The sequence below is a fragment of the Corvus brachyrhynchos genome, unplaced genomic scaffold (genome assembly GCF_000691975.1).
Source record: "Corvus brachyrhynchos isolate BGI_N302 unplaced genomic scaffold, ASM69197v1 scaffold97, whole genome shotgun sequence".
Lineage (NCBI taxonomy): Eukaryota > Metazoa > Chordata > Aves > Passeriformes > Corvidae > Corvus > Corvus brachyrhynchos.
In genome coordinates this window covers 96,108-109,010 of record NW_008239758.1, presented here as the reverse complement: position 1 = coordinate 109,010, position 12,903 = coordinate 96,108, and the positions used below count along the sequence as shown (strand labels likewise).

General features: G+C 39.0%; 1 protein-coding gene across 1 annotated transcript in view; it reads right to left on the bottom strand.

Annotated features, from left to right (window-relative positions):
- Nucleotides 1-211: 211 nt before the first annotated feature.
- RAB27A (RAB27A, member RAS oncogene family) overlaps nt 212-12,903 on the bottom strand; it is a 30,268-nt gene continuing 17,576 nt past the window's right edge. The window contains exons 3-7 of the mRNA XM_008639997.2: nt 7,949-8,122; nt 6,304-6,389; nt 5,570-5,673; nt 4,742-4,865; nt 212-2,568 (exon numbers count right to left, since the gene is read on the bottom strand). Coding sequence (XP_008638219.1) covers nt 2,370-2,568; nt 4,742-4,865; nt 5,570-5,673; nt 6,304-6,389; nt 7,949-8,101 — 666 coding nt within the window. The 5' untranslated portion in view covers nt 8,102-8,122 and the 3' untranslated portion in view covers nt 212-2,369. The remainder of the gene's footprint in view (nt 2,569-4,741; nt 4,866-5,569; nt 5,674-6,303; nt 6,390-7,948; nt 8,123-12,903) is intronic.

Sequence of the window (12,903 nt, the reverse complement as noted above, 5' to 3'; positions counted from 1 at the left end):
AAAACCAGTACTAGTCTAGTAAGAACAGTGTAGTTTACTGTCAAGAACCATTAACTGTGATTTCTCATGAGAGTTTAAAAGGGAACAAAAGTTTTGTCACACGATAATTAAAACAGATAAATCCTATGGCACATTTCAAAGGCTGACATCAAAGCAATTTTATGCAGATCCTCTTTGTAAATAGTTACAAATAATAGGCATGACAAATATGGCAGTTTCAGTATTTTAATATTTAATATCCAATTTAAACATAAGTATTCAAAAGGAACTATTTTTACACTATTTCAGTAGTGACTTAGCTCAACAGCTGGTTGCAATAATCCTTAAAGTTTTCAGGAACTGAATGGAGCTATCAGCATGAAAACTCCCATTTTAAGTTAATGCATGACAAAGTTCCACTGCAACCCTCTGAAAAGCAAAGGGTTACATTAAAAAAAATTCAGACACTGAAGTACATTGAAATGTATTGTGTCTTACAGTACAGCTTCTTACTCTACTGGTCAGAGATGTGATGGTAACTTCAAAAGGCACTCTGAATTAAACTACAGTAAGTCCGGTCTACAAGCATTTTAGAAGTGGAGTAGAAAAAACCAACACCCCATACTCATATAAATTGCTTTTATTTCTGTCCTAGCCCCAGAGCAGTCAAATTATATTGCACTTTAAAAATATTCTGTGTAGGCTGTGATAAAAATCTAATATTTACACATGGTGTTTGTTAAAGAACAATGCATTACTGTCGTAAAATATTTTAAGAACCAAATTTTAACACTTATTCTTGGATTAATTAATATAACCAGAAGCTACATCAATATTTTTGTTCTTAGATTCTATTCTAGAAACATTTTTGGTCCTTCCTTCAAAAAATTTGTTATGCTGCAATTCATGTTCATAATTGGTATCAATATTTGCCTGAAATTGCAGTAGTTAGAATATTTAAATAAATAAATACATAATTTCTAAAGAAGCAATAGCTTTGGCGTTCTGTAAACAAGCTGCTGTGGAAGGTCTGTAACAAGACTCAATTTGGCATTTTATGACTTTAATTGGCAATACCTTACATTATACAGCCTCTGCCAGGGTAGAAAACAATTTGGTAGGCACATCTTATAAATCAGTCTGGGCAAAACCCCCAAAAATACTGATTGTTTCCTAGGTCATATGAATAAATAAAAATGGTTAGACTAGCATGATCCACTGAAACCAAAAATTACATTTATGTGATTCTTTGGGGGGGAGAGGGGGGAAGAAAAGTAACTCTATACTTTTTAAAATACAATCTAAAGGAAATGAGCAAGCCATAAATGACTATATGATAACCAAGATGTACAGGACACAAAGGTTGGCAAAACAAAATGAGCATTATAAATTCATAGAAATACTGATTGCAGGACTAGTATCTTAGCTGCATCTCACCAGAAGACAACAATCATTCATTTCTCAATCCAAATTTGAAGAAATATTCTCAATCTGTGTTTGGTAGAACAAATTCAGTGCAAAGCACCAACTCTGATGAAATTTTGCTGACATCTAGGTTGCCCTACATTCCTGTTAAAACATGAGTAGCAATATAAAAGAAACATAACAGATGCACAGTTATGCCATTTACATATAAATTTATGTATACGCATGTTCTAGAAATTCAAATGTCAGGAGGTCTCATCAGCTGCGTTGGATATATTTGATATAGTACAGTTGTAGTTTACATGTTCAATTACATGACATGCCCCAAGTGCTCTGTGTGCACACCCCTGTGCTTCTCTGGAGCTTTTTATTCTGTACTGAATAGCTTCCCTTTGGTTTTCATCACTGAAAGCTGATGGTTTAGGAGAGTAAGGAAAAGCTACCCACAGGCTTTTGTAGAAAACACAGGATGTGCTCTTTAAGATTGTTGTTAATTGGTGAAATGATTAAATATTTCTGTTTAAAACCAAGAACCAAGTTGGTAATCTTGCTGTTAGGAGACACCAAGAGCTGTCACAATAGCTAATCTAAATGCCTACTCTGTGTAGTTAACGGAGACTTCCAAGTGCAACTGAAAACCCTTCAATTCAGAAGCCTACCCTTTCTGGCTGCCCATAGAGATATGTTTCTGAATTTGGTAATGAAAATTCCTTTCCTCCCCTTTCTTCCCAAGGAGAGAATTAGAGGAACATCCAGTGCTAAACCAAATTAAACTTCTGTCCCACCACTAATAAACTGCATACCTTGCAAGCAAAGGTCAATGTTGTTTGAGAGAAGCAAATAAAAATTAGTATCAAGAATTAATATAGCTCATTAAATAACTACACAAAGTGATTCGTCCCGAAGTTAAACAGGTAAGCTGCGACTGTACTGTATCATACACATTAAACTTAATTGTAACTGGGCTAACAGCCACATCTGCCTTTTTCTTGCTCCTCATTCAGTTGTTCTGTAGAGCTGTGCCCATTGGAGCGCACCACCCCTTCAGGGATCCAGGATTTATCCACACATCGTTCCATGCGCTTCATAATGAGGTCAAGCAGAGTTTCAATGGCTTTGCTTACATTACTCCCATTTGCTGCACTGGTTTCAAAATACGGTATTCTGCAGAAGACGAAAAATATAAACTTACATCACACAGTTGTCACTCACGGGAGAAAAAAAACAATGCAGGATTACTGCCACATACTTAGAAATCACACTAAGACTGTCACTGCTACTCCAGAGAAGAGAGACACTGAGTGCTCAGTGGTCTGAAATGAAAAAGAAATTAATGAAGAGGCTGACTGAAGGCAGGGCAGAAGGGCAAGTGTTAAAGGAGTCCACAATTTACAGAGGCACTTGTCAGTATGAGTTCCCAATGTTGTGCTCCTGAGCTTTGTTTTTTTAAACTCCGTTCCATGCAAGAGATGCAGTTAGTCCAGAGCTGATGTGAATAGAAATCAGTAAGGAGAACACTTGTGCACAGAAGGACAAAGTAATTGCAAGAGAAGGAATGCTGCATTTCTTTGCAAGCAAGGCAGTAAAGACTCACAGTGTGGTACTCTTATCACTACAGAAGGTGACTTTCTTCTATTGACACCACAACTCTAAACTTTCTTACATAAAAAAAGAAATCTCAGTGCTCAGATCACTTTTTCTTTGTCAAAAGTTTCTGGCACCTTGGTTGCTAAAGTACATTGTTTGTTTTCTTTATTGTTGTGGATCAGGATGTTCCACTGTGGGTCCACAGGCTGTGGCCGTCTTGGTTTTGTGCTCCCCACAGCATGATGCTACAGCTGCATTTGTGTTACTGCCCAGGAAACTGATACTGTCACTTCAGAATTTTAAGTATTTCTTACTTAACTTGCAAGACCTAATGAGTGGCCAAAAGTATCTTACTGTCTCTGTGCAGGTCTCTTGCAATCTGTTTCAAATACACCACATATCAGTACGAGTCCCTTCCACAGAAGGGGATGTTCACTATCTCACACTTCTGTTAACAGAAGACTGTTAACTGCTGCAGGATTTATCTTGCCTCCCCTCAGGAGAAAGTGACTCCTAGCAGCTATCCTGTCTCACCTCTACAGGGCAGAGAACTTTGTAACTGCCTACAGATAGGATGTGATCCACAACCTTGACTTGTAGCTCACTATTCCTAAATTAAGTTGCATTTTCAGACACAAAGATAAATACTTCATAAATTATTTTCAGAAGTCACATGCAAAGAGATTTAAGATATGGTCACATGCCACCTGCTGCTGTTTAAAACTTATTGCTCCTTCACAAGCAGCTGGTTAAAGTACCAAATGCACTTGCTGTTGTCTGTGTGACATGGACTTCAAACAAGCATTTTCACAAGAGATGGAAAAAGTGAGAAGGTATTACTGCACCATTTCTATCTCATAGACAGATTTTTTCTGATTTGCCTCCAATGATTTTTAAAGGTCAAGGCAAGCTAATTTGTGCCTAGCAAACGTCATGACACAGCGGAAGACCTGCAGAACAAGGCAGTTTCACTGAGGAGCCAGTGTTCACACTATGCCTGTCTTGTGGGATTTACTTTGGAGTAGCTCTACTCTATCCCTCCAGACTGAAGGTGGATTACTGGTTGGAGCACATCATTTAACTTTTTAAGTTTTCAGTTGAGAAGGAATCCAGTTCATGAGCTAGAAAATTGTTCCACTACATGAATTAAAACACCACAAATGCACCAGATGAGTTCCTTCAGAAGTGCCTTTCTGATTCTCAGTGAAATGCAAATGTAATTCAAAGATGAGCACCATGAAAGAGTTAAGGGAGTATAAAAGTACAAATTAATATCTGACTGGAACAAAGATTTCACATACTTCTTTCAGAGACACATGACCTGTGCTTAACCAGGAAGGGGAAGGGCAAGGCTGCCCTGTCTTCCTACTAGTCTGGCTCAGTTTTCAGACTCGCTGGGAGCCTGTGAGAGTGCAGATGCCTCAGCACAGGTAAGAGCAAAGAAGTGACCCCATTATTCACCTGCCTCTCTAGCTAAATTCTCTCTCTTTTCCAGAATGTTTGTGAAAATTTACTCTGTTTACTGCCAAGCAAAGAAGACTAGCCAATCTCCAGTGCCAGGATTATTGCAATACTAAGTATTTACTTTTAAGCAGCGCAGAAAATATTAATCTCAGACAGAAAAAAAGATATCATACCAGCCAGTTAAGCATTCTAAAATGCTTATTCTCACAATAACCTTTCAGTATACAGAAAAAAAGCATTACAGAAGATCTCTCATTCTGCTCTAAATAGAAAGAAAGTTACTTACCCATATTTTTCTGCAAGTTCCTTAGCCTCCTCTTCCTTCACCATCCTTTGGTCTTCCAGGTCACTCTTGTTTCCACATAACACAATGTCTGGGTTTTCACAATATGCATGCATTTGTAGCTGACCTGGCAGCACCAACATAAATAGGGGTCACAACTTACTGCCACACATACAGCTCCCTAGGAACACTACCACAAACCAAGCATGTTCCCTCCTTAGCTCACAGGACTTCTGCAGTTGCACTGAGGGGCCAGAGAACAGGTGGGTTTCCACTGTCACACACCCAGTGAAAAACCCAGAGAAACAGAAGCCTAACACAGTTAGCACAGAAACTCATGTATTTGCAGCTTAAGGAGTTACACTCACTAAGCATCTACAGTGAGCTGCCAGGAAAGGATCTGCTCCCCTCTCCAGATGGATGATGCAGTTTGGGAGCACCTTTGCTGAGATATACCAGCCAAGTAACATTTGCCTTCCATTAAGTTTTGCTGACAAAGCTTCAGGTGAGTCAAAATACTTTTGCATAGGCTCCCCACACACTTAAATTACTGAACAGCACCAGAGCCAGGGATAGGATATTGTCTCAGCTTGCTTTTATATAGGTTAAGATTCAAGTTCAGTAGGCAAAGCTGAATTTCAGGTGAGCCCTAGAAGCCATCACTAGCAGCTATTACAATTATGAATACAAAACTTACATTTTTTTACTGAGAAAGCCATAAAACCCAGTACTTTAAGTTCTATTTCTCAGTGAGACTCCATATTTAGAAACATAACCCCCACTCCCCATTCCACCCACGTAAAGAAAGGAAGGAAAAAAAAAAAGCCATACTTATCCAGTTCCTGACATTCAGAAAGCTTTGCTCATTTGTCAGATCAAAGAGTAGAAGAAACCCCATGGCATCTCTGAAGAAAGCAGTTGTCAAGCTACGAAACCTAGACCAGCAAACTGAAATTAATTTGCTCATCTGACAAGTTACTTTGAAAACATAATTGCATACAGTCACAGAAGAACTGAGGTAACTTAAGACTGAATTAACCAGAAGGAAATATTCATAGTTGTTTTGCTGAGGCGGGGACTGTGTAAGAAAAATTGCTAACATTACTGTGGCCTAATCAAGGCCTAAGGAGTCAAGGAGACTTGAGCGTGAGAGCTTTAAACAGTCTTCTACTATAAAGCACGCCTTGATCAAGATTCAGAAATTAGAACAATATTGAAATTCTAACTTAGAACAAAAATGTATCCCCTATACACATCAGTCCTTGAATTTAAAACTAAGAACCACAAGAATGCTAGTCTTTTGAGAGGCCAATAGAAAAGAGTCCTTTGAGATGCTTTTACGTCTGACTGTCCCAAGGCCTCAACATATCTACAGAAACTTAAGGAGAACCTTAAAAAGAAAAGCTTTAAAAGTATCTATATGTGTTGGCTATGAAAAAAAAAGGACTAAAAAGCAAGAATTACAGTTTTTGTGTTCTACAGTTGTAAATTAGAGTTTAATGGGTATTCATATGAAACTTTCCATCACTGTTTAAGTAAGTTCACGTTGCCATCTTGAGTCATACCTTTCCTGCCCTGCAGTGTCCCAGAGCTGAAGATGGATCCTCTGTCCTCTGCCACCAACACCATCCGGCCCATTGGGTCTATACACCTGTAAAAGGTAAATTTGCAAGACTGTTACCAGTCCAGCTGCTACAGAACACAGAATAACTGACATTTAAAGTCATTAAATGCAGCAAAAGTAGCACTGCTGATACACAGATCCCAGTTACAACTCAATCCTCTGCTTTGTAAGACAAAAGTAGTATGAGATGCATTTTAATATTGCATCCAATTAAATATTTAAAAATAAGGGTAAGAGTGAAACTGCAAAACCAGTACCCAATAGACTATGGACTCCAGACAGATATTAGAGCCATGAGACAAGATTAATTTTAGTATTTTGATTTTCTGGGTTTCTTACTACCTTACATCATATTCAAAATTAAATATGAGAAAGCAACAATGCAATCTGGCAATGTATTTGTAGTACTAGCAGAACCTCATTTGCAAACAGAATATACTCAGAGATAATGACTCTGCTACTTAGCTGCCAAAATACTGCTGAAAAATTGCTGAGGGTAGATCTTATCAGATAACAGCTTATAGAGCAGAAATTGGATGATAAAAATAAAAGCTGAAGAGCTTGCTCAGCATGAAAATATAAATAAGGGCATCTATTAGTCTTGGAAGGATCAGATAAAAATAGATTAATTTCTTCGTGTTAGGTCATCTTCTTTACCTTCAAGTGTCATTGTACCTAAGATTACAAGAGTTACAAACATATCTTTAGAGATCCACAAATTCAGCAAGTTTATGTATTATAAGATTCAGGCTCTGAAACCTAAACTTTATTCTGAGTTATCAACTATGTTGATCAAGTAAACCACCATGTTTACAATCCCACAAAAGGAACAACGACTTATTCAAGAGACCAGTTTGGCATTTAACTAAGATATCTAGTCCTTGAACTATTGTGGTGCATATCATGCACCAAAAACCAGTCTGCACAATGCCCATTACACCACCCAGATTTCTGGACACAAGAAATCTCCAGGCTACAACGAAAGACATTTAATACTTGCACACCGCAATAAAAAGCTTGTACCAACTCCATTTCTCAGAGCAGTAAGGACCAGCACCCAATTGGTTATCATACTCTAATGCTCAGCTTCATATCAGAAGTACATTTGCTTAATTTAATAACAATTCAGGGGTTGAAAAAAAGCAACCTTATATTTCATAATTCTTCTCTGCTAGTGGTGACTGCTTAGGAAGCCAGACCAGCTGCATGTACCATTTCATCCACATGTTTTAAAAAACTGCATCTTTGTTTAGTTGCCATTTCAGTTCATACCCAGCAAAAACATTTTACTACAGTTCAGTCCTTCCTTGTGAAAGGAGTTCAACAATAAAAGTGCCACTCCAGGTACTGTATGCACAACTCACGGAGTAGACACACTCATCAACACCTGCTGAGCAGAAAGAAGTGGTTTCTTAGAATCAGCTCTTTAACTTTTGGGGAAATGTGTCTGTAGGCAGCAATGACAAAAATAGCCATGTCAAACGAGGCCTTTCCCATCACAAAATTAAGCCCACAGTAACACTGACTGCTGGCCTACACATAGACAGACACCATTTTCAAGTAGCACACTCTTTATACGAACTCACCACTCTCTTTTCCCGAAAGTCAATGCCCACCGTTGTGATGAATTTGGAATTAAATTTGCCATCTGTATACTGGTAAAGAAGGCTGGTCTTTCCTACTCCAGAATCACCGAGTGCTAGGAATTTTATGAGGTAATCGTAGTCCCCATCAGACATAGTGAGAATTCAGGAGGCACCCTGAAAAGCAAAGCAAAGAGGAATAGTCAGTCAAGAGGTCTGCCAGGACTACTTCTGACAAATGTTTAAAATACAAATCACTACCTGAACTACATAGCAGTGAGTGGTGGGGCCAGTTCTGTGCTCCTTTACACCGACTTCACGTTAAACTCTCAATTACACAAATTACCAATAGCAAATTCAGCTGTGACTGGAAAAGGGCATCTTTAGTTTTATTACATTCCTCTTACTGGAAAGGGAAGGCAACACAATTTTAACTTTGTCAGGCAAGACTGAAAATCAAGGTCAAAGTATTCAAGATATCTGGAACATGAACTGCAGAACTGTTTTTAATCCGTATGGAAGCTTGCAAAAGCTACATAATTGTACTAGCAATGCAATACTGGCCACACATTCATTATGGCATTAGTAACATATGAAAAAACCTGATTTTTTTTCCAGACTGTCCACTATATTTAACAAAAATTACAATAATTTTCTATTAATAGCTATTTTTCAGTCTTGAAAAAGCTTTTTCTTGGTGTTGGGTTTTTTGTTTTGAGGAACAATTTTCAGTTTTTAAAGTTTTTATTGTAATGCTTGTTCACCATCCAAACTAAATCTTGATCCTGAATTGACATTAAACACACACACACATTTTTTCCATGGCTTATAGACATTTAAGAAATTTCCCTCTATTTTTAAAAACATAATCATATTCTCTATAGTCTGATCGAAGTGCAGGAACAGCTAAAATGTGTAACAAAAATCACTGGCAAATTTCACATGTACTAGAAAAGCTGATGTTAATGCACCAGCACTTTCCCATTGAGTAGCTACTGAGCCTCTCCTCCCCCAAAACAAACAGTAGAGAGCTGCCTTGTGCTGTGTTCAAAGACATGAACATGAAAAGATAAGCCTAAAATAACCACTCTAAAAGCAACAGAAAACTGGCATAAAATTGCCTCTTCTGAAGGACAGAAACAGATGCCAAAATCACAAAAAAAAAATCAGATGATGAAATAAAATTTTAAAAGAGTAAAATCTGCTGTTTCAACTGTAAGTATTTTTGGAACTACTTGTAACTTGAACTAGATAAAGTTATTAATTTCAAGTCAAACACTTCCGTAGTTTGCATCAATGGCAAAACACCAATTCATTTCTTGAATATCAACTCACAACTTGAGGTCTGGAACAAACTGTATTTCCAGTGTGTGGGCATCAATTGCCACCATTCAGCTAAAACCATAACTATCTTTAAAGCTTCACCTTTGTCCTGCTCTTGGTTACAAGTCAGAACTGTGACTAGTTGATGTGGCCATAAGTGGCTTACTAAAAAGCAGACACTGGTCAGATTTACCCCAGATATTCTCCAGCTGAAGAGTCAGTGGAAAGCAGCTGACACTTTTTTTTCCTTTTTGAAAAGTGTTGAAATCTCCCTTTCCCAGCCAAGGCATATTTCACATTATGCCATCAATGCCAGTAAAAGCTCACAGGAAAGGGGGTTTAGGTGACAGAGTTCACACTCACTACTACACCACAGCCAGCTAATTTACTTCCTACTGTTGTGTTCTAACCAAAGTTTTGCAGGAGAGTAGAAGACTGAAAGGGAGAACCCTGCAGCAAGAGTTATCAGTGAGCTGATTACAGAATTGCACCACAACTGCAGGACTGCATCCACCACGCAGTTCTGAAGGAGCAGCATATTCAACAGGAAGCCCAAACATTGACATAAGAACATTTTCAGAAGAAACTAAGAACCCTGATCCGTTAGACACATTCACATGTATCAGCAAAAAGAATTTGGGGGGGGGAGGGGGGGTGTTTCTTTTTTTAAATCCTCTCCCCTTTTGGGGAAGGAAAAAAAAAGTAAAACCAGATCACCTACCTTGTAGCTCTACAAAGTCATTCCATTGAAATGTACCAGAAGAAAGGGAAAAATATTTTAAAAAACAGAGCTGGATTTTTCTAAACACTGCATTTGATTTAGACTTCCATCTCATACATGGTGTTTCCTTTGCCCTCAGATGCTCCCCAGGGGCAAAGAGCTGTGTAAGCTCATCCTCTACTCAAGCACATGTTCTTTCAGTCCCGATATCCCAAAATTAATTGTTGCTTTAAAAGACTTAGATGTAAATCTTAGGGCCAGTATATTACACAAAGACAAGCTTGCTTCACACCTTTTACTATGCTGTCCCACCCGCACAGAGGTATTTGACTCGTCAGTTTTCTGTTGGATCGCTATAGTTGTATAGAACATACTTTTAATAACAAGTACAAATGATGGCACACCTGATCACTGCTGATTTATCATGCATCCTGTGCAAGACCACACAGAGGAAGGAGGGGCATTGCAGCTCTTCCATGGAGCTGTAGGGAACTGTAACAGTTCAGCTGCACCTTCCACTAGGCAGGGCTGCATGAAAGCTCTGGCCAAAACAGAAAGGTCAAGATTAGGCCTCGGGGAAGTAAAACCTAAAGGTATTCCTAGTGTCATGTCTGATTTGTAGAGTGTCTGTCGGGACAAAAACGCCACATCATTTGGCCCACTGAAACCTCAATTCTCCCTGTGGCTGGTAAGAAATACAATTTCCAAAGGACTGACAGAGGACGAGGAACCCTTCACAGGAAGGGCTTCTAAAAATGCCTTCCAAAGGATTTACTAGAGAAGGAAATTTTCTCCTTCGGTTTTGAAATGCACACACCTCTCACTGCACCCCATAATGTCAATCTATTATTCAAATATCTCGAGGGAGTGGTTCTTGTGAAACCCTGCACAGTTAACCTATCCTTGGAGACACGTAAAGAGCTATTTTCATAGCAGTTTCAAGCTTTGTCCTCCTCCCTGTACAAATATTTAAAAAGTGATCTCCACCCTCCACTTCTGAGATCTGCAGTCCTAGTGTCCAGACACATCCAGCTTCACATAACAGAAAAAAAAAATATATTTGTTGCAAAGTATATTCAAGCAAAAACTGCCGCTTAATTTTTAAAAATCATGGCCCTGTTACTAAAACCCCATCCCGTTTTTTCCTTCCAATTTTGCTTTTTTTTTTTAATTAGGTTTTAGAGCTTCATACTTTCCAGTCTTTCCTTCCACATTTCTATACCTTGTATATTAGGAGAGTAGGAGGTAGAAAAGGAAGATTCAGAGAAAATTAATTACACAATTAGAATTCACCAGGTCACCAAAAGTAAATTATTCCCAAATCTTGCTTCTAAGAGTAAGAACTCCTTGGTTTAAAAAAAATTCACTGATGGACGCAGTTTTGATCTCCACTTCAAGCCCTCCACAGTTTTGCCTGTTGTAAATCCCTCCTGAAATCCCATTCAGCTCTGGCTTTGCACTCTGCCTGGTATGCAGACGGACAGGAGCCATGAGCAAGTGCTGGAAAAGCTCCAGTGGCCTCTTCCACGGCTGACAGGACCCCCACACCCATCATCTGAGCTGTGCTTGTACAGCTGCTGCTCTGAAGTCTCCACACACACACACACAGATCGTGCCTTGTCAAGAAGGGATTCTCTGCAAATCAAGTGCTCCTCTTGTTCCCTGCATTTCCTAGTCTGAGGTACTTTCACATTACAGACATCAATGTTAACAGGTTCATATTTTTGCCTCTGGGACACAAATATCACAGCACTATTGTGTGACAAAACATTCCAGACTATGGCAGATTTGCTCCTGTATAAATTAAGGAAATTGGCTTGGCATGCAGGATTTCCCCCATGTAGTATGGGAATAGGGAATATGCTTCCTGAACTGGCCCTACACAAAACATGCAAATCCTGTGCTGCTACTGATGGAGAGAAGGATAAAGGAAGAAGGCAACAGAGATGAATAAATAAAAACTCAAGCCAAAAAACCAAAAGCATTGATCTGCAAATAAAAACATGTATACATACACACAGTGTAAAATTCAGGAAATCTGAACATGCCCCTAATCAGACAGTCCTCAAGCACACCAGTTTAAAGTAAGGTATACCACTTACCCCAGACTCTGCAAAAGAAATAGCTAGGGCACACTGGAGATAGTACTTCCAGTAGGAGTACTTTTCCAGCACCACCTCCTCAGCACACAGCCAAGAGGCTTACGTGTCACCTGTTTGCAACCATGTTGATGGGTGCTCAGAGATAAAGAGGTGTGCCCACATCTGTGTCTAAGGAGGGTGCTGCCTCACTGCATGGCTGGAAAGCAATTATACAGCTCACATGTCCCTTTTATTCCTAGAGGAAAACAGCATTTCAAAAGAGATTTGTGCAAGACCTACGTTGGAGCAGATCTAAAGTTGCTGCAAAATCACCCACACACCTTAAAACAATTCAATTGTTCCTAACAGGGGTTTTCATTCAAACATGCATTAATGATGGAGTATATGGATCATAGCTGTTCAGTTCCATTCATAGCTTTACATCCTTTACCTCAGGTTTGAGGAGAATACAGCAGTCTTTAATGTAAACTGTTTCCTTTCTGTTGAGGCTGCATGCTTGTGATTAGAGTTGACATGGGCATCGGGGGAAAATGAGTCCAAATCCCCCACATACAGAAAAAGAAGATACTGCAGGTCTCTCAGTGGGCAATAATGCATTTCCACAGATTTGATCATTCTGCAAGTGCACATCAGTTCATACTAAAATTTTTTTTCACCCAGGTACTACACAAATTTAAGCTTCAAGAGTGTTTTATGTGCCACTCCATCTGTTCCAGCAGAAAAACTGAGAAAGTGATCCACAGAGAAATAAGCTCAGTAATCCTGTCACACCAGCATTGCCACCACACTACAGCAAGGCAATAACCACATTC